This window comes from Xiphophorus hellerii, chromosome 16 (genome assembly GCF_003331165.1).
Source record: "Xiphophorus hellerii strain 12219 chromosome 16, Xiphophorus_hellerii-4.1, whole genome shotgun sequence".
Classification (NCBI taxonomy): Eukaryota; Metazoa; Chordata; class Actinopteri; order Cyprinodontiformes; family Poeciliidae; genus Xiphophorus; species Xiphophorus hellerii.
In genome coordinates this window covers 3,080,811-3,104,931 of record NC_045687.1, presented here as the reverse complement: position 1 = coordinate 3,104,931, position 24,121 = coordinate 3,080,811, and the positions used below count along the sequence as shown (strand labels likewise).

Below are 24,121 nucleotides of genomic sequence, written 5' to 3'. Positions count from 1 at the left end.
CTGAACAATCTGAGCAAGGACATACTGAGAGCAGTCACAAAAAAATTAGGCTGCTCAAAAAAAGATGTTCTTTTACTGTTGGGTTTAAACTGTTCAGCGGTAGATGAGGAATTCATTTCCATTTGCAAAAAGAAAATAGTACAACCAGCCAAAAAACCCAGCCTCATTCAACATTTCTGGGCCTCTATAACCAAGACTCTTCCCAATAAATTGTAGAGGAATATGATTATAATAATAGTTAAAAATTATGTTGTTTGGTTGGTTCGCACTAATATCTGTTTAAACCTAACAGAAATGGACTGTGTCAAATGGACTTGGTTAATCTGACCTAGAAGTCAGGAAGGAATTCAGATTTGGAGAGATGTGGAATATCAATCACTTAAGAGAGGAAAGATGTTAGTTTTAAGCTTTTGTGCAAGAAAGTTCTGGCGCCAAACCTTTCAACTGCTCACTTGCAAAGGAACCGGGCCGGAGCAAAAGATTGGAGAAAGAACCTCTGTTTGGAAAGACATGAAACAAACAATATGACTAATAGTTCGTCTGAAGTGGAACAGATGTTGAGGTCAAGATGTCAAGACGTCAGATTAGAAGTACGGTAGGAGGCCGTGATCTTAATAGTACGGCAAGAGGCCGTGAGCTTAGAAGTACGGCAAGAGGCCGTGAGCTTAGAAGTACGGCAAGAGGCCGTGAGCTTAGAAGTACGGCAAGAGGCCGTGATCTTAATAGTACGGCAAGAGGCCGTGAGCTTAGAAGTACGGCAAGAGGCCATAAGTTTAGAAGTATGGCAAGAGGCCGTGAGTTTAATAGGCAAGATGTCATGAGTTTTAATATTAAGCCAGCTGAATCTGCTGGCTTAATATATCTTAAGAGAGATTGCAATTTCTGTGTTGTTGATGTAAAAGCGCTGAGGAAAAAGGCCTCAAAAGGGGACCTTGAATCTTCCCTGGAAAGACAGATTCTCCCTGAGAGAGTCAAAGTTCTCCACTGACAGAAATAAAAGATTTCTCTGTGTGGCCTTTGATATTGTTTTGGAAAATGAGTAAATGTTGTGAACAAAGAAGTCTCAATGTTTTCGAAAACTGAGTTTAAGGATGACTTATGCGAGTTATAGTGCAGTATTTGTTTTTTAATTTCTTTGTCTGGGATCTCTGGAAGAGGAGGTTAAAGTGATTCTGTTGCCTTTGCAGAGATAATTATGTGCAAACGCTAAATTTGGACAGTGGCTAGTTAAATCGTTAGCCAACTAAATTTGATATTTTTATAGACAACTCAGGCTCTCAACACTTGAAATGTTGAGATCTGGAAGTATTGTAGGTAATGAAAAAAAGGGTCATGTTAAGAGATAAGTAGACGTGTTTTGATAGTCCAGATGAGTAATATAATATGACTTTGAAGGTGAAATTCAGGTGAAGATGTTTTATGAAAGTTATGTTCTAAAGCTGTACTTAAGGAAAACAAGGAAAAGGTTTTCATCAGAGACATTTGTAAAACTATCAATATTTAGCAGATGTTTCACTCTAAATTAGCTAAATATTAGATGGATATGCGAGTTGGACAATTAATTTGTTAAATTCCCTTAACATAGAGGGGTAGTCATGGTCATAGGGGGGTATTTTGTTAATTAATTGTGTACTAAGCTTAAAATAGTTGAACAATAATTACATTACTTCAGCACTGGAAATGAAATGACATGTACAATGGTGTGAATAAGTCACTAGTTACAGCACTGGATACGACTAAAGGTGTCCAACATATCTAAACAAGCAACAGTAAGGGTAATAACAGCTTCCTGCCCTAAACAAGCAAAAATAGGTTCCTGCCATGCAATGCATGGAGGCAGTGACTGACTTGCTCTCCCTATGCATTGCTATGGGCAGGCCCCAATTATCCATATGCAAAATAATTTTACAACTATATAGATACACCACTTTAAGGCTCAATCAAACAGGTACCACCAATGGTTCACTGTGACATCTGTATTCCCCACTTGCCAAGCAATGGCACCAAACACCCTCCCAAGTTCCCTGTAGGGCGTACAGATGTCACCGTGGCCCATTGTTGCATCTGTATGTCCGACATGTCAGCCAGGGAACTTGGGAGGTTGTTTGGTGCCATTGCTTGGCAAGTGGGGCAACCGGATGTCACCGATATGTCAGGTTAATTGATCTCTGCAACTTTCTTCACTCAAACCTTTGATACAACCTCATCAACCTCATCACCTGCTGTTGGTGTGTCTATAAGTAATGCTCTGTGCCTGCTAACCTTCACTCACTGTTGCAGCTAACTCTGACACATCGGTCACTACATGTAACACCATAGCTTCAAAGAATTCTGACTTTTCCCCAAATTTATTACTTTACTCAGAATTGCACGAAAATTTACCTCATTGTAGCGCAAAAACCTTTTTATCAAAAAACATGAGGTATCTATTTTTTAATGGCTGTGTTTCCGTTAAACAAATTTATTTATGTAATTCCAATTTGCGCAATTTTATGGTCAATGGAAACGCAGCTACCAAGCACAACTTTCTTCTTTAGGAAATATAAACAAAAAGGGTAAAATTTTTAAGTTTTGTCTAAAAAATAATTTCTGAGATTAATTTCAAACTTTCTGAGTTTTTTGGCAGGAGTTTACTCCTGTTTTTCTCTATCTACTGTGGCTCTAATATGCCATCACAAATGTGTCCTTTCATGGCTCCTGCTCAATATTAAATAAAGACACGGTCAGAAATGTTTGAAAGATTTAATAATTTTTCATGTTTCTCCAGAACTTTCTCTCAGTCTCATTTCCTCAAACCAGTTTCCAGGTCTGGAAATCTGCAGTCAGGAATTCCAGGTTTTCCATAAAAACCACAGATAGTTCATTGCGGTTGAAGTCTCACTCTGACAGGAATCCGTGGACTATCGTCTGGCTCCCTCTGGTGGTGGTAGTCAGTTCCTGCGCTGCTCCTGGTCTTTCCTGCGCTGTTTTTCCTTCTGTTTCTCCAGTTTGTCCAGAGCTTTCCTCTCTTTCTCCGCCGCAGTTTGGACGTCTTTGATGCGGCGCTTCAGAGTGCTGCGGTCGGACGAACTGAGCACGCCCAGACCCTGCAGAGGACAGAGACAGCAGAGGGTCAGAGTTCCTCTGGAGGAGTGATCCCATCATCACCACCATCCTCATCGTCACCTTCAGCTTGGTGCCGTCCATCTGCAGCAGCTGCTCTCCATCGATGTCTCTGGCGCTGAACTCTGGGATGTACTGGTCCATGTGGAGTCCTCGGAGCCACTGGCAAACCTCCTGGGTCGACCAGGAGGAGACGGAGGAGGAAGGCTCGTCACAGGGCTGAGGGGGAGGAGACGTTACACAGTTACACACTAAAAAATTAACAGCAATAATTAGTTTTATTTAGTCTGTCACTGAGAAAAGAAATGTGGGTGTTCATCTTTCAAAGTCATATTTTCACCATGTTATTCCTACATTTATAAATGTCAGAAATCCAAACAAAATATTTAATTCACAAGCCAAATATTTAGTTTACAAAATATATCTTTAGCTTTTGAAAACGAAATATTTATATTGTGAATTAAATATTTATTTGGAACTTTGACATTTATAAATGTAGGAATAACATTTTGTTTCTCTATAGCAAGTCAAATAAACCAAAATATTGCTGTTACATTTTTACTGTGTGACTTTACAAACGGCTCCTCAAAGAGGAGGAAGTAAATCTGGAATAACTCAGGACAGGCCTGGGGGATATGGCTTAAAAATCAAAATCAAAATTCTCTCTTTCTTTTCTAAAAATAGAAATGACTAAAAATGAAAAAATAGAATTGTTTTATTTTAAAAATAAAACAAAATATTTATTTTATATATATATCTGGACATGCTGAGATCACTCGTTTCTATGGAAACCCAAGGGTTGCATTGGTGAAAAACATCCCAATTTTCCAAAAATGAAATCTTCAAAAACTAAAAATTCGATTAATTGATAAAATCCTTTTATCGAAGGACTGTAACCCAGATGTATTTTGGGATTTCAGAGCATCACCTCATCGGAGGACTGGGACAGGGTGTGGTACGGATGGGAGGATCTGGAGGACGACTCTGGAGGAGGAGAGGTGGAAGAGGAGGTGGGAGGAGGAGAAAACTCTTCACTGAGAGCCGACTCCTGCGCAAAGAGCAGAAACAACATAATTATAAAATATTTTCTCTTATATTCAGTTTTTTTTTTTATTGTAAATCTTTTAAAAATCACAATTTGCATGAGAACTATTTTATTAGGGTTGCAACAAACAAATTATTTTGGTGATCGATTAATCTATTATTCTGACGATTAATCAATTAATCTGATAAAAACCATTGGAATATTCTCTTGATTTTTCATTTACTAATTAAGCCTTTTTACTCAACATTAGAAATACATTAAAAGCTGCAAATAAACAATTAAATTCATTTTTAAATAAGAATTGTATTGTCTAAAATGAAATATCAGTATTCCTTCAGGATGATCTGTTGGTTATATTTTGGATTAGCCAATTTAATAATTGGAGGAGATTTTTTTTATATGTATAAAAAAAAATTAACAAAGCTGAAATGATGCCACTTGAGAGGTTTATAATTTAAAATCCAAACATTTTTTGTACAATTTTGTCTTAATTATGGCTCTGAGTATTTTTGTTCTTTCAGCAAATGACCTTTTTAGAGCTTGCATACTTCAGTTAACAATTAATCAGTTACTAAATTAGTTGAGAATTACTTCAGTAATCGATTAATCACGATTACTGTCATTAATCATTTCAGCCCCAGATTTTATCATCAATATGTTTTTGGTTTAAGGATGGAATTAAAGTTGGATTTTAGGCTCTAATTTCACTGGAACAGTTTAAAACAGAACAGTAAACATGAAACCCTGCAGACATGATGACACAAAACAGCATCAATCCAGAAAAATAAAATAAACCTTTTACTTTCCATAATTTTTTTTAAAATAATTCAATAAGAAAGATTTATGGTCAACAAGGATCCAGAACTGAGTCTTCATTGTGTCAGAGGAAACCTTCAGCAGCCCACTGGTGGGTTTCAATCGTTCCCAGATCCCAGCAGAGATCCTCCAGCATTCGCCTCAGAGTGAGACATCACTCTGCGGCTCCTGCTGGAGGATCTCTGCTGCGGCTCTAATGGATCTGCAATGATGGACTACAAGAGTCGGAAACCGGAGCTTCCTGCTGAATCTGACCACCACATATTTCACTGACCGCAACGCAAACCGCAGCTGGGGGTCATGTGACCCCGTCAGCCAATCAGAACTAATCTACCTGCTGCAAATCAATTCACTGCTCCATCAGATGTCAAATCAGTTCACTTCAACCGAATTGAGACCTAAGATTGTAGGCAGACCAGAATTTTTTTGTTTTTGTCCACATCAGAGTTTGATTACATATTCACACGCCCCTAAACGAACCTCTAGACCAGGGGGGGCAACTCCAGGCCTCGAGGGTCTCCTGCAACTTTTAGACGTGTCTCTACTTCAACACACCTGAGTCAAATAATGACGTCATTAGCAGAACTCTGGAGAACTTGACCGCACTTAGGAGGTGATTCAGCTATTTGATTCAAGTATGTTGTACCAATCCTGCTCCTGGAGGACCAGGATTGCCCTGCCCTGCTCTAGACAAACAAACTCAAGCTCAATTAAAGTGCACTAAACAGGGATGGTGAGAATGCAGCCTAAACTTTTATTATGTTTCCCTGGGATAGATTTATGGACTACACACAACATGTTAATTAAATTTTTTTGCACAAATCATTCTTAGATAATGAGATTTTAGTCTGTTCATGTCAGAATGATCTGTTTCAGGGATTCTGTCACTTTAAATCCAAGTAAGCTGCTGCTGGCCACGCCCCCCAACTCAACGTTTACACACACGTGAAAATGGCTGCAAACAGATGCACAACTATATAATCACACATCTGTGAAAAGCATAAGTAGAGCCTACTCCACAACCAACCAGAATGCAGAATTTCTGGATGGTAAGTCAACAAGAAGAACACTTGTCTTTTCCAGCAGCCATTGTACAGCGCATACAGCGGTAAAACCAGCTGATCAAACTTTCTGGAGCTCCGCTTGGGTTGCTAGGTGATGGGCTAGGCTTGGCTGCGGTTGCTAGGTAATGCCACATTGCCTGTTGAGTGCGGCTTAACAATCACTAGGTTTTTGAAACAGCTCATTTTCCAGACACCAAAACACATTGACACATAGTCAAAAAGTTACTATGTGATGTTTTTTAATTGCTTGGGCTTTTTTTAGAAGCAGTTGAGACACAAATGGAAGAACAAAACATGCAAAATGTAAATTTAGCATTATAGTTCTCTGAACTAACTGTTTGTGTTGCTCTGCTTTCAGAAAGACATATTCATGTAATGGCAAAATAACTTTCCGACTATTAAAATGTTTTCTTGTGATTTATTCTGGGCCTGAAAAAACGTCCTGATCAGCTGCAAACATGATGCATTCAAGTACATCCAAAAAACTGCATAAACTCTTTACTTCTCGTTCAGAACCACATTCTGGACCTCGTACTTCAGGCCTAAAGAAGAAAGTACCTGTGAGTGGGACTTCCTGGGTCTCTGGGAGCCCAGTGGGGGGATTTTGGGAGAACATGGAGGAGTCCCAGAGGAGGAGAAGGACCCCCGACCTTCAGTGAACCAGGAAAACGAGACGAAGGATCCAGAGGACCGAGACGGACTCTCAGACGGTTCTCTGAGGACAGGAGACATGTCCAACATCGGTTAATCAAGTGGTTCTGGAGGAAGCAGAAGGTCATGTTGGTGATGGACCCACCTGCTGCCCACAGAGAGCCTGTTGGATTTATCTTTCCTCACTCTGATGTAGGAACGTCTGAGCGTCACCCTGAGACACAAAGGAAACCATCACCGACTGAGACGAGGGCGGTTGGACAGAAACGTAGCTTTTATGTTTAACTTGTGCAGGAGAACCCAGTTTACTCACCCTAAATCCAGGAAACGTCTCTTTGTCTTCTTGTCAAAGACGACGGTCGGACTGCCGGGATCGGCTGGACTCGTGTCTCGACTCGTATCAGAAACCAGAACTGAAACAAACAAGTGATTATAAATTAGGAGCAGGAACATGTGATTCCCTGTTTACAGGTGAGTTACAGGTGTGTTTATAACACCCACTATCAGGATAGTTCATTTACAATATTAAATTGTTTTGTGTCCTTGTTTCCAGTTGCTTTTATGGCTCCTATAATCATCAATATAAGCTAAACGACGTATTTACAGCTGCGTTAAAGGTGTGCATCCAGGTGTGTTTAATTGTTCAGCTCTTTATATCGAAAGCAAAGACAAATCCCAGATGAATGGAATTAATTGCACTTCTCAGTTGTATATGCATGCAATTGTGAATTTTCTGTGTGTATCCAGGCGTGTTTTCCAGGTGTGTATCCAGGCATTTTGGGGAATATAAGCTAATTCACTGTATTTACAGGTGGGCATACAGGTGTGTTTAATTCTTTATGGCTCTTTATATCAAAACCAGGGACATATGTCAGACAACAGCATATGTGTGTCTAGTTGTGTGTGTATCCAGGTGTGTTCAAAGCTCCTATAGTCTGTTGTGTATGCAAAGCGACTGTATTTACTAATGTTTCTCCAGGTGCATTAAAGTTGTGTTTATAGCTCCTATAATCAAGACTTGAGCTACAGGACTATTTACAGGTGTGTATCCAGGTTTGTGTCCAGGTGTGTGTACCTTCGCTGTCCGGCCTCCTGTTCCTCCTCATGTATACAGGTGAGCAGTCAGAGGAGGGGCAGGATTTAGACGGCGAGCTGCTCGGCGTCACCAGAGCCTCCTGTGACGTGGCGTTGGTCAGCTGATGGTACCGCCCCCGTGGTGGAGCGGCCAACGAGGCGCCCTCGTCCTCTGGAGACCGACGCCCCTGAGACGGCAAGGTGAAACAGGAAGAAGATTCTTTTTCATGTTTTTTCTAAAGTAAAAGCTCTGTATGATTCCTTCTGATCGGTCTCACCAGTGATGCGTCGAAGGAAAAGGCGGGGCTTCTGGACGACACAAGTAAATCAGGTGAGGGGGAGGAGCCTCTCATGGCCAGGTGTAGAGGTGAGCGGGCCGACTGTACCGGACTTTCCTGGTAACACACTCAGAAGATCAGCCGATCGGATCGTGACTGGTATAAAACACACCAGTTTCAGGCTGGACTCTACCTTCCTGTCGAAGCCGTCGTCTCCCTCCGTGGAGCTCACGCTGTCACGGTAACGGGAGCGCGAGGGCCGGTGGCGGCGCGTTTTGACGGACAGCTGGGCCCGGCCCTTCTGGATGCTGTTGTCCAGCAGCTCTGTCTCCGGGACGGCCTCGTTCAGGTCTGCAGGAGACGGGTTTATTCGGTTACTGTGGAGAAGCTTGATGCTTCGGGAAGAAGTCTAGAAAACTGGAGGTGAAAAAATTAATCTGTAAAAAATAAACAGACAAAATGAAGCCCAGAAAGGAAGGAAGTGGTTTAAAAACCTCAGTGAACGATATGGAGATTTAATGACCCGCTTTAATACCGCCATGATACTGGACATCATCCATCCATCCGTCCGTCTGTCTGTCCATCCATCGATACATCCATCATCCATCCATCCATCCATCCATCCATCCATCCATCCATCTATCATCCACAATGGATTAATGGATGGATGGATGGATGGATGGATGGATGGATGGATGGATGGATGGATGGATGGACGGATGGATGGATGTATCGATGGATGAATGGATGATGGATGTATCGATGGATGGACTGACTGTGTAACATCAGTTCATGTTTATTCCACAGTTTTGTTCTGATGATGCATCAAGTTTTTAACTTAATAAGCTCTTCCTCCTCCTCCCACTCAGTCCATCAGAGCGCCATCAAATATTCAGCATGCTGACCATCACACACACACACACACGCCCACACAGACCCCAACACGCCCACACACACACACACACACACACACCCCCCCCCACACACACACACACACACACACACACACTAGAGTAAATGGCCTCTAAAAGGCAAATAAAACAAGCAGGAACTTTGTCTTGTTGATATTCTGTGAGTGTGAAAATGTCTCCGCATTGAAGCAATCGTCTCGGTTTTGTCGATTATTTAAACTTATTTAAACAATCTGCTTGATGTATTAACCTCCCGTCTCCATGACGACCAGTGTGGCAGCAGTGCACGTCTGTTTGCTCTCTTGTTAGGATAACTCTTATTCAGGATGTGAACAATCTCCTCAGAGGAATAAAGGGTTCCCACGCACGCGCACACACCCACACACAAACACACAGCCTCGCACACACACTGAGCTGATGGAGGTTTATTTCCCAGGGGGGAAGACGGATGGGGGAGGTAAACCTGATGGGGGAGGAAGGGAAGATGTGTTGGGCAATAAAATGAGGCGACAGAGAGAGAGAAGATGGAGATTTAATGAAACAGAGGATGGAAGGATGATGGATGGATGAACCGGAGGGTGGGGGAGAAAAACGAGACAATGCTGGAGAACAAAGAAAGAGAAAGAGGAGGAAAGCAGAATCCTGCAGACTTTTAGATGTTTTCAAGTGATTTCATTGACTTTACCAGCTGCTGAGTTCTTCCTGTTCAGTTATTTCATGTAGATAAATCATCACTGCCTAATAATGACCAGCAGGAGGCGCTAATGTGCTCAGAACGAGCCGCATAATCATCATTAATGTGTAAATGAGTCCATTAGTGGTTCTGTGAGGCTCACCGAACACGTTGTCTGTGTCCTCCAGGCCTGCAGACATGGCTCTGTGATTATCTGCTCAGAGACAGGAGACAGACAGAGGACGGTGGGACAGAAGGGACAAAATGTCAAACAGCATCAAACACATATTATCTCTGCTGCTAATTCTGCTAACACATCTTAGTTGTTTACGTTACGGCTAAGAAACATTTTATGACCATCTCGTCTGCACTGGGACAGTTTTGATTTGCCTGATGATAAATAGTTTTTAAAGGGGAGGTGTTACGTAAAATAGACTTTTTTAGCTTTACATCATGTTATAATATCATTCATTTATCAAAAACACACCTGGAGTGTTGCTGTGGTTCTTTCATGCATGTTTGAGGAATCCGGGAATCTCCTGTAGCAGCCATTCAGGGTGCCTGAACACCTAAACCTAAACGGAGCTCCTTCAGACTAGCAGCAGCAGCTATTAGCAAACACCTGGTGGAACTGTGAGTCTGTTGAGCTCAACATACAAACCACTGCTCAGTGAAACTGTAATAACAGTTGTAAACAGCATGAGGAGGAGCATTGTTCTTCAGGTTTTCTCACTCCAGAATGTCCGCCTTCAGCAAGTTCCTCCAGAATCTGATCTTTTCCCTGAAACTCACCAGCAGCTTCAGCCCTGGATCTGATGACACATCTTCATCGTTAATGAATGCATCAACACTCAGCTTCCCCAGTTCTGTTAAGGTTCTGATCCAGACTGCATCATAAAGGCAATATCAGGCTTTTAACAAAGACTGACATGAGACATAAGGCGCCACAACGACCAGCTGGTCCACAGGAAACATTCAGCTTCCTGAAGAAACGCAGATGATCTGAGTCCCTCCTCCTCTTCCTCTTCTTCCTCCTCCAAACTCCCAGAGCAGTTGACCTCTGAACTGCCTCGTTAAGGATTCAGCTGAAACACACGGCTGCTGTGTGAAGACACACTAAGTCCTGAGGCAAGAAGTCAGCAGGGAGACGGCGTCTCTCAGCTGATGCTACTGACCCACTTCGTCCTGCTCTGGTAAAACCTGATGTTCCACGCAGGAAACGCTCGTCGGGTTAATATCTGCCGGTTTCTGCTTCCCTCACACGGCGCTCCTCTGGAGGATGACTCCTAGTAGAGAAAATCTCGGGAGCAAAAGCATCTAATATGGTTTTACAGGGGGAAAAAATGTCTTAAAGATGTGTTTTTCAGAGACAAAGTGACATTTTATAACACAGTCATTGATGTTGGTTTCTGTTGACTTAAAATAAATTTGACTTTGTAATTTGACACCTAGAAATTGGGTCTCTGTCTCTTTAAGAAGCTCCTGCTGTTTCTGACATGCTGCCTTCAGTACATCATTAAAACAATGTTTCACCATTAATCCTTTATTATTGTTCTAAGACGTATTTTGTATAATGAGCTCAGCAGATGCACAGTTTCACCAGGTGTTTGCTAATTGCTGCTGCTAGTCTGAAGGAGCTGAATGGGATTCAAGAGAATGAATGCAAGACTCTATGCTTGTTGTTGATGAGGGAATAACGTTGAAACATAATATAAAGCTAAAAAAGTCAGTTTTATCAAAAATGAATGCATAAAATGTTTAGTCCTTTAAAAGTGACTGAAAGTTGGTGAAGCAGGTAGAGAGTTTAATCACAACGTAAAGGAGGACAGTGATCTGGAAAGAAACACGGATGAAAAGATTAATCACATGAATTGTGATGAATATTATTGAAATAATTGTCAATAATCGTAATCAATTATTATCTGTAGAATATGTACATTTATACTCAGATCAGTAATTATTTTGCATTGTAGGTAATCGTCAGAATAGAAGAATCGATGACTAAATTAATCCTTGGCTGCAGCCATGAAGTTTACTCAGCTTCATTCTTCTGCTGCGGCTCCTGCTGGAAATTAAGAGTTAAAAATATCATCAAATATTGAGATGAGGAGAGAGAAACCAGAATATGAGAAGTGGTAGATCAGGGGTGTCCAAACTTTTTGTCACGTTGGTCAAAATAATCAGGTTGAAAAGACTAAAAATAAGGGAAAAAAAGATGCTAAAAGAAACAAAATACAGATTTTTTTCTAAATTTTTGTAAGTAATGTGTAAGTTTTTATAAAATGGTTTTTCATATTTGCCTCATTAAAAGGAAGGAATATAATTTGCTCATTTTTAGAGTTGTTGATTGAAAATAAAAATAGGATTAATTCTCTGGTATTGAAATAGACTTTTATTTCATTTACATTTACATAATTTATTGGTTTTCTCTTCTCTCTCTTTCTACCAATAATTGGGAGATTATTGGTAGAAATAATCTGCTGCTTTGGTCTCAAATTGCTCCTTTCCTTGAAGGACAATGTTGTTTACAGAGACGTCATAATCCATTTCATTTGTTGTTTCTGTTGTTTTGTTTGTTTATTTTGAATTTTAAAATGTCTTCCAGTTCCAGTGCTACGTGGTTTTTACAATTTAAAGTTTATTGATATTGGATGACGTGTTCTTGCATCATCAGTTGAAAATGTTCTCAAAACATCAATATTATCGTTTATCTCAATAAGTTCAGCAAAATCTGTTATTGTGACAGTAAAAAGCTCAGACTTTAAATACTTGGTGCTGTTGCCAACATTTTCTATCCTAAGATTTTAATTCGTCTGCATCAAATAAAAATGAAAATAGAAAAGATCAGTCCAGGGATCCCGGACCACACTTTGAACACTGCTGTAGCAGATGGTGTTCAAACGTTTTTCCTTTCATTTCTGTGATTTTTGTGTCCTGATTTCTGGTTTTCCTGTTTGCTGCATCATCTCAGGAGGTCTGGGAGATACTACAGGCTGGGTGGAGATGTTTTAACATACACACACGCACACACACACGCACGCACGCAAACACACTGTCTCTGCTGTTCTGAGACAAACACACAATGTTCCCGGCTGTAAGACACGCCGTCAGGCAGACGCAGAGGGTTGGACAGGTTGGACAGCAGACAGGAGGGACGGAGGACGATGAAGAGACACAGAAAGAGAAACAAACAGATGGTCTCACCTCTCAGCGCGTCTCCCTCCGACTGTTGTCATGGCACGTCAGCCTCTCCTCCCTCTGCCTCCGGGAGCAGCTGATGGACTCGGACCACGTCTCCCAGAGTTCCTCTGGGGTCCCTCTCGGATCCGTACTGACTTTGGGCTGCAGAGAAGGATTCTGGGAGCCGTAGTTTCCCTCCTGAGGGGCTCAGCTGAGAGCTGTCTGCTGACGAGCGAGTGCTGTTTCACCGCTACTCAGCAGAACACTGCAGCCTGGTCCTGAAACAGCAGCTCCAAGGACAGCAGGAGGAGGAGGAGGAGGAGGAGGAAGAGGAGGATTGGATGGAGGAGATGGAGGGATGGACAAAGACAGCAGAGGATGATGAGACTGAAAAACATTACGAAATATCTCAGAAAAACAGCTGATTCTTAGGCTTTGAGGCTAAAAATAAAAATACTTTACATAGAAACAATAGAAAACATTAATAAATTACAGATAATTACATAATTATTGCAGGTTTCTCATAATCTTTTCTTTCTAAATCATTTCAGGATGCTGCTATCACACTTTTAGATACAAAACCTGAAGGTTTCAGTTTATAACAGAGATATAAACCCAAACATGAACCTCTCTGCAGTGTCACCTTGTTTTCTTCCTTATCAGGATCCCGGGGCGGTTTTTGCTGCAGCAGCGCCCTCTGCTGGTTGGACTCGAGCAGGACAGAAACGTATTTTAATTAATATCACTTTTCTATTAGTTTTTACAGAAAAAGTGTATTAAAGGGCCAGTGTTACATATATTCCAAACAAAATCAAGTACCTGTTACCTTCAGTTATTATAAAAATGTATTTATCAACAGAGGAGAGTAAAGTGTGTAAAAATGGATTAAAATCAAGTAAGAGTATCTACTTAAACATGTTTTTACTCAAGTAAAACGTAGCCGTCGAAGAAATTACTCGAGTGAAAAAGTATTTGGTAAAAATTCAACTGAAGAACTGATCGAAACATAAATCATTTAACATTTAAAAATTACAGCATCAGACACACCACAATATAAAGTTATGTGGAAATTTGAGGATATTAGAAAACAAAATGGAAATAATTAATTATGAATAAAATAATTGAATATATTTAAACAATTTCTTTCAATATAAAACTTATGAAAATTTAACAAAAACTGCATGTGTGTGTCTGGTGAATTTTTGTAATTTATAGTAAGTCAAGGATTTTTCAAACATGCAGAAAAGAAACAAAGCAACCAGGTTTGTTTTATATAAAACATTAAAACATGATGTGAAGTTTTTAACAAGTTGATTTTATATGATAATCCTTAAAAACAACTGTTTTATTAGGAAATTAATGTAGCTGTTTTTCAGATAAAACATTGGATCAAATTTTATTCTAAATATAAAATCATCCACAATCAAATAAATTTTTTTAACAATTAATGATTTTATTTTGAAATCTTTATCAATCTTTACATGTCTGTACGTTTTTATACATACAGACATGAGTATTATTCCACACAGCAGAACGATTCAACCTGAGTCAGCTGGGCCGACCTGAGGTCATGTGAGGACGAGGCAGTGATGATGTCATCAGTGTGTGATGTCAGGCTCGCTCGCCCTCAGTGATCTTTTACCAGCTATCTGACCTTAGTTCAGTTTGATTCAAATAAATAAATAACGATACAAAAATAAAACAACCTGTCAGTGATGTTAATAAATACTTTAATAAATACCAAATAAATATCAATAAATTACAAAAAACAACAGCTGATAAATAACAAAATCATTTGGTGAGCCAACAGGATTTTCAAAATAAAGGTCTGAAAGTCTTGAAAACAAAAACATTTTTAAAAAAACATAAAAAATGTTGCAGGCAGGTGGCAGCATAACGCTCAGGTAGTCCGGAGGTTGTTTACATTAACAGAAAGTAAACAAATGTAAGATGCGGTTGATCCGATTGTCTCTGCAGTAATAAAAGTTCAACTCTGATCTGTTCCAGCCTCAGGTAATAAGAAGTTTCAACATTCATCAAACTGCTTGCCGTCAGTCTGCTGCTTTTCCAGTAATGAGGCCGATTAACAGCAGAAGGAGAGATTCCTCCAAGCGCCGAGCGGGTCCGGACCTGCAGAACCTCCATCAAAACTCACAATCGGCTCTTTCTGGCTTCTTAGAAGGTTTGTAAACACGTTTGTCCCCGCGGCAGCGCTCGCATTCCTCATAGTCCTAGACATGCGCAGCGGCCCGACGTGCCGGAACAGACACTGAGCTTCAGGATTCTTCTGGATCTGATTCAGCGTAGATGGTCCGATAAATGGCCTGCAGCTTTTAGGATCTTTATCTAGCAGAACCAAACTGCACCAGATCCTTCAGTCCGTTCTGATTGAGCTCTGACTTTACATTCCACATCGTTCCAGTAACTGCGTTTCCACTACAAATGTGCGTAAAACTTTGTCTGTAGCTGCGCCTCCACTGACTGTTGGAAAACTGGAGTTAGGAAATTAAATTTGGATAATTTCGGAAAAACGTAAATTTTTTGATAAAGTTTTACTGCTAGAATTTTGGGGTTTCCAGCTGTATCAAAGTTAATGCAGTTTGCAAAATTTGTTCGAGTCACAGGAAGTCATATGATCAACAACCGGATGTGACTACAGGAAGTGGTTGGAGGATGACGACGCTGCATGTTTTTTTAAATGACTTATCGGGTGAACAAACTTATTCATGCGTGATTTTCATTGCTTTTCTAATTTAATTTAGTTGCAAACAGTTTCTTTTACATTAGCGTAATATCTTCAAAGTTTTGTGTAGAATTGTAATAGAAATGCAGCTAAAATTCCACTAATACTCACAGGAACATGTTAAATAAGAAATGTAATTAAAATCACACATGAATAAGTTTGTTCACGCTGTAAGTTATTTAAAGACATTCACCGCCATGAACTTCCGACTACTTCCTGTCTTCTTCATGGTTTCCAGCAGCGGTAACATCCTGCTGTGACTCGTGTGACTGCAGGTTCGCAAAATAAACCAATTTTGATGCCTCATCCTGGCGCTAAAGTTTTTAATCAAAAAACAAGTTTTTTCAAAATAAGTGAAAATATTTCGAAATGTGAAATTGCGCAATTTAATAGTCAATGGAAGCGCAGCTATTGAGTCGGCCCAGGTGGGCGGGGCTTAGCGTGCACCTGCAGCTAACAGCTTGGAGAGGTGTTTGAAGGTCCGGTTCAAGTCATGACAGAAGGAGCGCAGCCGAGTAAACGTCAGTCGGAAGGCCACCGGAACGTTGTGGCTGTTCTGGAGATGAGAGGCCAGGTTCGTGCTCGGGTTCTGATCCGAAACTTCCACCGTAAGTTGCGCCAACTCCTTTAGCTGCAACAAACAGACAGCTGTTAGCCAATCAGACGCCTGATCACAAGACGGTCGGTCACGTGACGCGAGGCTTTACCTTGTTGATGTGATTCAGCAGGTCGCGCAGGTCCGCTCTCAGGTCATCCAGACCGCTCACTTTGCTGGACAGAACCTCCAGCAGGTTCTGGTACATCTGAACACCTGCTAGCATGTGGCTAACTAATGTCTCCTGCAGGGGGCGACAAACAAAAACATGATTAAACTCCTACAGAAGTTTAGAGCAGAAATATTCTCAAACATGAACACTGAAAAAAATGAAATCTTACCAGTTGTTTTTAGTCTACTTTCTAGTACAAATATCCTAGTAAACTTGAAACAAGAGGTAACTAACCTTTCTGTAATACTGATTAAAAAAATTTACTAGTACTTCTTCATCAATATTAAGAAATTATTTACTTAAAACAAGCCCATATATTTTTCTGAAAAGTTGTTTGTAAGTTAGTGTTGTCTTATTTAAAGTGTACTGACATATCTGCACTACGAACTAGACCAAAAATACTTGGTAAGAGTTTGTTTTTTTTGCCCAGAAACCTTCAATGTCCCATTAAAAACCTGCAGGAAACATCAGGCTCAACTTCATGTACTAACACCATAATAATAATAAAATGATCTCAGGTAATTTACTGATAAATAAAAGCTCTTTGGATTCAGCAATCTCACTTTTATTCGCTATAAATCTTCCTAAGAACCGTCTGAACCTCTAGTTTAGGGCTGGCCGATAAAACAATAACGATATCTATCACAATAGGCACTTGATCAGTATCAATAGAAAATACATCCAAAAGAATATTCAATAATTTCACTGAACACCGATCAAGAACCGCACTGCATTGTGGGGAATGTAGGCAGAGGAAAAACTTAAATCTCAACCCCTCATGGTCAGCTAAGCTAGCTTGGTGGCTAGCTTAGCCCCACTCACTCTATGGCAGGGGTCTCAAACTGCAGTCCTCCAGTCGCTGTCCTGCAGGTTTTAGATGTGCCGCAGCTACAAAACACTGGAATGAAATGGTTTAATTATCTCCTCCTGGTGTAGATCAGTTCTCCAGAGCCTTAATGACCTAATTATTCTGTTCAGGTGGTGCAGCAGAGGCACATCTAAAGGTTGCAGGACAGCGGCCCTTGAGGACTGGAGTTTGAGACCCCTGCTGTATGGTTACCTAGCAACAAGCTAGGTAACATACAAAGTAGCAGTTTCAAGTTTCCCCCAACCTGAAAACCACAGAACCACTGTAACCCGAACCTGGCAGAAACTAAATGAAACATAAAGATTCACCTAATTATGACCCTTGATGTTTCTCTTTATACCAGGAACTCAATTAAAAACATTCCTCAAACAAAAAATGACTCATTGTCTAATGAACCAACAAAGAAGAAGAGCCAAGTCCCAACCCTGCCTACCTCTAGGATTCCTAAAACCTCGTAAAATACTCCAAGCAATTAGAGTTAACCTCAAACTATTTTACACTAAAACAGCCACAAAGGAACCAAACATAAACCAAATGAACATGAGAAGAAACTGAATGATCTCTAAACCTTTGAAGGAAACACCAAACCACAAGAGTCTAAACATGAAGACTCAACGGGTCGTAGATTTAGATTTATGTAACTATTTCATCATCCAGAGACATCAAACTCTCTGAAAGTTAAAGTACATTCTCCAAAAAAAGTCCTAAGAACCACCTGAACTGTCAAGAAACAAAAAACCTTTGTGCAAACCGCCTCAAAGGCGATGAAGAACCAATAAAACCACAATTTAAGAAACCCTCGCTAAACATAAACATTCCATAAAAACCACTGAAAAGACATAAAAAAGCTCATCACATAAAACATCTCAAAGGCTTTTCTTAGAACCACAGAAAAAAATTCTGACTAGTACTCAACGAGCCTGAGCAGCTCCTGGAAACAAAATTTATGGGTAAATCTACTTTTACCCATAAAAACCCAATGAGAAACTCTTAAAAACGCCTGAACTACCAAACTGCAGCACAAAATCCTCCAGTCACAGTGGAGCCGCCCAAAAGACCCAACCCACCCGTCCTCAGACTGACCAGGGGAAACTCTGGGGACACCGCCTGGATGACGGGAGAGAACGGGATTTCCATCATCACTGCCATCGACTGCAGGTTGGATGTTGATGAATCGAGGCTGAAATCCTGAGGAGGACGGGAGCGCATTAAAAACCAAAGAAGAAGATGAAATAAAAAACCAATCTGGACCAACCAAACTGTTTTTACCTTGACTGCGGCGGCGTGCGCTGCAGAAATGTCCTTGAGGATTTTTTCACCGAGCGTCATGGCCTTCAGGGCCGTTTCTCTGAACTCAGGCGGCAGGTTGGACGGCAAGCCGGCCGGAGCCGATCGGACCAAAGATGCAAACAGGAAGTACTGCAGCATCTTGAGAACTGAAGGAAGGAAACAAATCGGAACTCTGTGTTAGTGCCAAATTTATCCAGGAATAAGATATTAAACATAACAATCTGACAGAAATCCAGAACTGAAACTAAAACACAGACTTATTTGATTCTGGGTATAAAATATCTAATTTCAGTTGATTTTTAGATGAGTCTGTGCAGGAAGTTTGCTAAATTCACAAATTTAGCTAAATTTATTTAGCAAATTTAGCAATTTAGCAAATCATTTGCTAAATTTGCGAGTGATTTGCAAATCATTTGCAAATTTTGCACAATTTTCACGAGTCATCACAATGTTTTCACAAAAGGTTTTTTGTCTTTCCCCTTTAACATTTATTTAATTTCCCTTTGGGATCAAAGTAGTTTGAGGAATTTGAATTTCTGTATTTCCGTCTTTTCTGACTAAGAACTCGGTTGAATTTTGTCCAGTCCTCTTAGCCCCCTTCTAATTTAACTTCCTGTTTCACTACGTCTCCTAAACGCCAAACCTGTGATATATTCTTTTTTTTTTTGCAAAAAGCATTTTGAGATTTTCCGTATGATTTGCGCATAGAGTTCCTGTTGCCTTGAATTACCATATATAGAATTATTTTCTGCACTTTGACAATTCCTCAGGAAAGGATTTTATTTCTATCGACGATTTTTGAAAATATTGTTTGCACTTTAAATGTTGTTTAAATGTTAAAATCTTGACCTTTTTTGTAAGTTTATTGGCAGCATTTTCATCTTTTCGTAAAACAAATATTACGCTTAAAAAATGGCAAATTTGACCTCAACTTTAAGAAACAGATGCCTGAAAATCACTGCGGTAATTCTACGCCATGACAGTTAATAAAGACATTGCAACATCCATGCAAACTCCAACATGCCTCCTGGCTATAAAAAGGGATGGAAGAAATTTAAATTGTAGCAAAAAAGGTAAAATTTTGTTTTTATATTGGTATAATTTTCAACCATATCTGCAACACATTTATGAATAGAAAAAAATTAATAATAATCAACTATTTTTCAGGACTGTTAATTGTCTTCTGAGATCACAGTGGTGTTCATGAAACACAGGTGATGCTGAAGACTGAGGGTCGACGTTCATTTCATTAACATTTGCTACTCTTCCTGTTTTTGGCCAAATAAATACAAATGTTCCCAGAAAACATCTGGAAACTGTTTATTTCAGCCCACAGTCTGTCTGTTAATGCTAATAAATCACTAATTAATCACTTTTAAGGCTTTAATTCAATTAACATTTTTGCTTTGTATTTTCTGGTTTTGGCATCACCAGCTCCCATACAAGCCGAGTCCAGAACCAGCGGCTGTTTCTGCTAGTCCTGACAGCTCTGTGGACGGCATGTTCTCCAGCTGTGAACCTACCTGTCCAGGTGTCCATGTCTGTCAGGGTGGCCGTGCGTGTGCGTGTGTCAGTGCGTGTCCGCTGCGCAGCTCCGGAGTTTGTCTTTCAGCTTCCATTTGGACCAGTTTGGACCTTTTATCTGCTCTGCTCCGTCGCGGGGTTTTCCATTGACTGGAGTCATGCCGTAAGCCCGAAGTTACGAAGTCTCAGAATCCCTGAATGCGTCACGCAGCCGTGCACGCGCACGGAGAGGCGCGCAAGGTGGGAGGTTAGGTAAACCACGTGACAGCGCACCTTTCCTACTGAGACACTTCTGAGAATTTAGGTGAAATTATCCACCACGCCCTCTTCAAATTAAATAAGACTGACATGAGACAATGAGACTCACGTGTGCAGAAAAGAATTTAGTTTTAAATTTTTTTTAAAGTTTATTTTTATTAATTAATGTAGTATTATTATTGTTGTTGTTGCTGCTGCTGTTTGGGAAACTTTCCTTTTTGTTGTTTTTTTATTAATTGTTATCCTTTTAAAATTTATTTTTATTTTTTATTCATATTTTTTTGTATTTATTATTATTTTTCTATATTTATTTATTTTATTTGTGCCACTGTCTAGTTAGTTAGTTAGTTAGTTCTGCTAATAAATATATGAATAAATGTTTCCAGAAGTCATCAAGGTGAACAAGCCTTCCTCCTTACAAAAATTACAAAATGTACAAAAATTTGGTAAGTTTGTGTCAAAAAGAAAAACAAATACATTTTTGCAAGTTACAAAATCAATTATCATGCAAATCTAGTATCAGTCGACTGTTCTGCAAAAACTGTAGCTGCACAAGAATATAAAACTTTATTTATATCGATTTTGTTAACTTTTGGGCAAAGGGATTTGTCCATTCCTGCTGACCTCTGAACATTTTTTTAAACCTTAAAAACGATAACATCACAAATGCGTCAGAGATGACTGACACCATGTTTCTTTTGATTTTGTAAACATGAAGCACCTGGAAACATTTATTAATATTGTTCAAATGACAGCAGCAAAAATTACCATTTTGTTGCACAAACATTTATTTTGCTTAATTTGAAGAAGGTGGAGAATCAAAAAGATTTAAAACTTTAACATCCTGTTAATATATAAGATTACATGGCAAAAATGCAAAATATGAGCAACTATTTCTGTCTAGTTCTTTGTGCAAATATCTTAGTTTACTGTAAATGAGAAAGCACCGGTTCCAACGGCAGATCATTTCACTTGTAGCAGGCTGTCAAACTCCAGTCCCGGAGGTCGGCTGCCCTGAAACTTTCAGCTGAGTCTCTGCTGCACCAGCTGAACAGAATAATTAGGTCATTAAGGCTCCAGATAACTGATCTACACCAGGAGGAGGAAATTAAACCGTTTCATTCCAGTGTTTTGTACCTGTGGCTCATCTAAAACCTGCAGGACCTTGAGGACTGGAGTTTGACACCTGTGACTTATAGCAAAACATTTTTTTTATTGATCTTAGTGAATTATTAACTTAAAACAAGCTCTTACATCTTGCAAAAAAAAAGTGTAAGTTGGTTTCGTCTTACTTCAAATTTTTACACTAGAGATTAGACCAAAAACTCTGTAATATTTTGTTCTGTTTTCATTTATTTTACCTTCTTCTGCAGGTTTAATTATTCAGTAAATGTGAAAATAATTAAAGGTGTTAAAAAAAGTGAATTATTTCACTGCTTTCCGTCTCGGCTGCTCCTGCACAGGGTGAAGCTTGCAGAGCGACGGCATCATCCTGACTGCAGGAGTTCAGAGGAAGAGTCTGGTTCCCAGCCGGGAGGTCGCCTCACTTCCTGCCTGGCTGGCGGGTGAACTGGTGGAAATGTGTCAAAGGTGTGTTTGAGTATCAACCTGGGTGTGTTTTCATTGTGTGACTGTGCTTTGTCTTCCTGTGTGTCATCATGTGTGTCGCTCTTTATGTAATTCTGGAAGCTTGTGAGTCAGCAGGAAAAGCGGATCGTTTCCTTCTCGACGCAGACTCCAGTTGATCTATTAATCCTGAGTCTGAGAAATAAAACTCCAGCGTTTCCTTCTGCTTTTATTGAGATTGCAGTAAAAGTTTCTGAGGAAAACTGAAGTTTTTAAGGTTCTCAAAGGAGCGCTGCAGTCACAATAAACCCAGTAAGTGTTTACACCCATCACTGGTTTCTCTGCAGTTTTTATTTCACTAACAGTAAACAGTTTTTTAAATGAACCAGTTGCACATTATTTAGTTTAAAACGACACAGTATGTGGAAATGCTGCTCAGTATTTTATGCTTTATTGTGTTTTTCATCATTTCTATTCTATCTTTGTGTGAATCTACTTGCTTTTAATCGCCGTTTGCTGCTGTTGCACAGAAATATTCACTTTGTGGAATAATAAAGAATGTTTCTATTTCTAGTCATTTATCTGGATAACTCAATATTTAGCCTCATACTAAATGTTTTGGTTTAAAGTAATTATTTAGCTTGATTACTAAATATTTATTATCAACTAAATATTTCATTTCATATTAAATATTTACCTCACTATCTAAATATTTATATTTGTCGTCAAACTAAATATTTCACCTCGTACTAAATGTTTTGCTTTAAACTAATTTTTAGCTTGATTACTAAATATTTAGCTTATTACTTAATATGTCTTTCAAACTAAATAATTAGCTTGATAACTAAATACTTAACAACATAGTAAATGTTTTGGTCCAAACTAAATATTTAGCTTGCTATGTAAAAAATTAATTTTTCACGTCAAATTCAGTATTTAGCTTCCTAGCTAATGTTCAGTTAGCAAACTAACTAAACTAATGTTTAGTTAACAATGCTGTTTTTCTTATTAACAGCATAATCAACAAATGTTGCATCAATGTCAGATACAAAACCGGCACCAGCTGCAAAAACATCAAAAACAGGAACAGGCGAGATTTTACATACAGAAACAAACCAGCAACTAAAATGTCATAAAAATGAAAACCTGGGGTTTTACGGGACTTTCAGTTTGTTTATCATATGATACAGATCTTGTTTTTTGACCATATATTTTATGGATAAGAAGAAGTGGCAAAGTTCCTCGTGAAAAGTGGGGAAAGAAATAGTTTTGGTTTTTTTTAAAAAAAAAGACATTTTTACATTCAGTCATGTCTCTTTTCTTTCCTCAAGGTCCCTAAAATAATTTCATTCTTAGAAAATTCAAGTAATTTTGGATTTTTATAGAAAGGCCATAGAGGAAATGAAATCGTCCCGCAAAACTATTTAATAAACACATTAATAATAAAAAAAAAATATCCTGTCAACTCAAAACCTCTGAAACACAACAAAAGGAACTTTCTTAGCTTTTGGAAAATCTTGATAATTAGTTCACATTTTTGAATATAATTTGAGAAGAAATGTGAGAAATAATTTGGATTTGGGACAAAAGGAATTTCTTAATTTTAGGATTTTCTTCAGAGGGAAAAGGCAGGAAGTTCCCACCACTGATGACACCTGAATCCTGCAGGGACTCAGCTGACTCACAGCTACGTTTACCAAGAAGGTTCAGACCCGGTGCTGGGAAACCGGTCCAGAACCAGACCTGGTTAATGTGAGGGGGTCGTCTTCTCCACGGCCCGGAGCCGGTTGGGCTCCAGGATCCCGGGAGGAAAAGTTCAGGTTGTCAGTAAATAAGATTCCTGGGAGGTTTTTCGTTTCCCTCAGACTGGGCTCAACATGTTGCTCCTTTTCAACGCCTATTAACCATGAAACGCACCAGAACCTGCAGAACCAGAACCATCTGCTTATTTAGGCTCAGAGGGAAAAGTAGAAGTTACTTCAGCATATTTTCACTTAAGTAAAAATGAAAAGTCATCCAAGAAATGACTCAAGTACAAGTAAAAAGGACAGGGTAATAAAAAATACTCCTAAAAGTTTTTTTTGTTTTTTTTAAAAGCTACTCAAGTAAATGTAATTGAGTAAATGTAACTAGTTACTACCCAACTACTTGTACCCCAGACTTTACAGTGCAGTGCTGAGGGAAAGTATTGAACCCCTTCAAAGCTCTTAAAGTGGAAAAAAATTCACATTTTACATGTTTTTGAACTTTCATTTCGGTCACAGCTGCTTCTAAAAACACCCAGCGATAAGTTTGGCAATAAGTTCATGTT

At 39.4% G+C, this 24,121-nt stretch overlaps 2 protein-coding genes across 3 annotated transcripts; both read right to left on the bottom strand.

The window, feature by feature from the left end:
• Nucleotides 1–2,728: 2,728 nt before the first annotated feature.
• samd14 (sterile alpha motif domain containing 14) lies at nt 2,729–13,166 on the bottom strand. 2 transcript variants are annotated; one of them, XM_032588574.1, is made up of 11 exons: nt 12,819–13,166; nt 9,778–9,828; nt 8,224–8,381; nt 8,031–8,147; nt 7,754–7,940; nt 6,992–7,091; nt 6,824–6,892; nt 6,586–6,742; nt 4,031–4,150; nt 3,166–3,321; nt 2,729–3,086 (listed from the first exon to the last, which is right to left on the bottom strand). In XM_032588574.1, exons 2-11 carry the CDS (start codon nt 9,812–9,814, stop codon nt 2,931–2,933), a joined length of 1,257 nt encoding a protein of 418 aa, XP_032444465.1. In that variant the 5' UTR covers nt 9,815–9,828; nt 12,819–13,166; the 3' UTR covers nt 2,729–2,930. The 2 variants fall into 2 exon arrangements, with proteins under 2 accessions (XP_032444465.1, XP_032444466.1); XM_032588575.1 differs by lacking the exon at nt 12,819–13,166 and adding an exon at nt 10,102–11,322.
• A 1,473-nt stretch (nt 13,167–14,639) lies between these two features.
• Nucleotides 14,640–20,213, bottom strand: LOC116734828 (uncharacterized). Its single transcript, XM_032586345.1, has 5 exons — nt 19,986–20,213; nt 18,442–18,608; nt 18,256–18,360; nt 16,245–16,376; nt 14,640–16,168 (listed from the first exon to the last, which is right to left on the bottom strand). The coding sequence occupies exons 1-5, from the start codon at nt 19,999–20,001 to the stop codon at nt 15,974–15,976; spliced, it is 615 nt and encodes a 204-aa protein (XP_032442236.1). The 5' UTR covers nt 20,002–20,213; the 3' UTR covers nt 14,640–15,973.
• Between the last annotated feature and the right edge of the window lie 3,908 nt (nt 20,214–24,121).

Coding starts and splice junctions, on each gene's coding strand:
- LOC116734828 (XM_032586345.1), bottom strand. Junction 18,361..18,441: donor CGCACGCCGCCGCAGTCAAG/GTAAAAACAGTT, acceptor CGTCCTCCTCAG/GATTTCAGCCTCGATTCATC. Junction 16,377..18,255: donor TGTCCCCAGAGTTTCCCCTG/GTCAGTCTGAGG, acceptor CGCCCCCTGCAG/GAGACATTAGTTAGCCACAT.
- samd14 (XM_032588574.1), bottom strand. CDS start 9,814: ATGTCTGCAGGCCTGGAGGACACAGACAACGTGTTCG. Junction 7,092..7,753: donor CAGGAGGCCGGACAGCGAAG/GTACACACACCT, acceptor TGTTTGTTTCAG/TTCTGGTTTCTGATACGAGT. Junction 3,322..4,030: donor TGTCCCAGTCCTCCGATGAG/GTGATGCTCTGA, acceptor CCTCCCCCTCAG/CCCTGTGACGAGCCTTCCTC.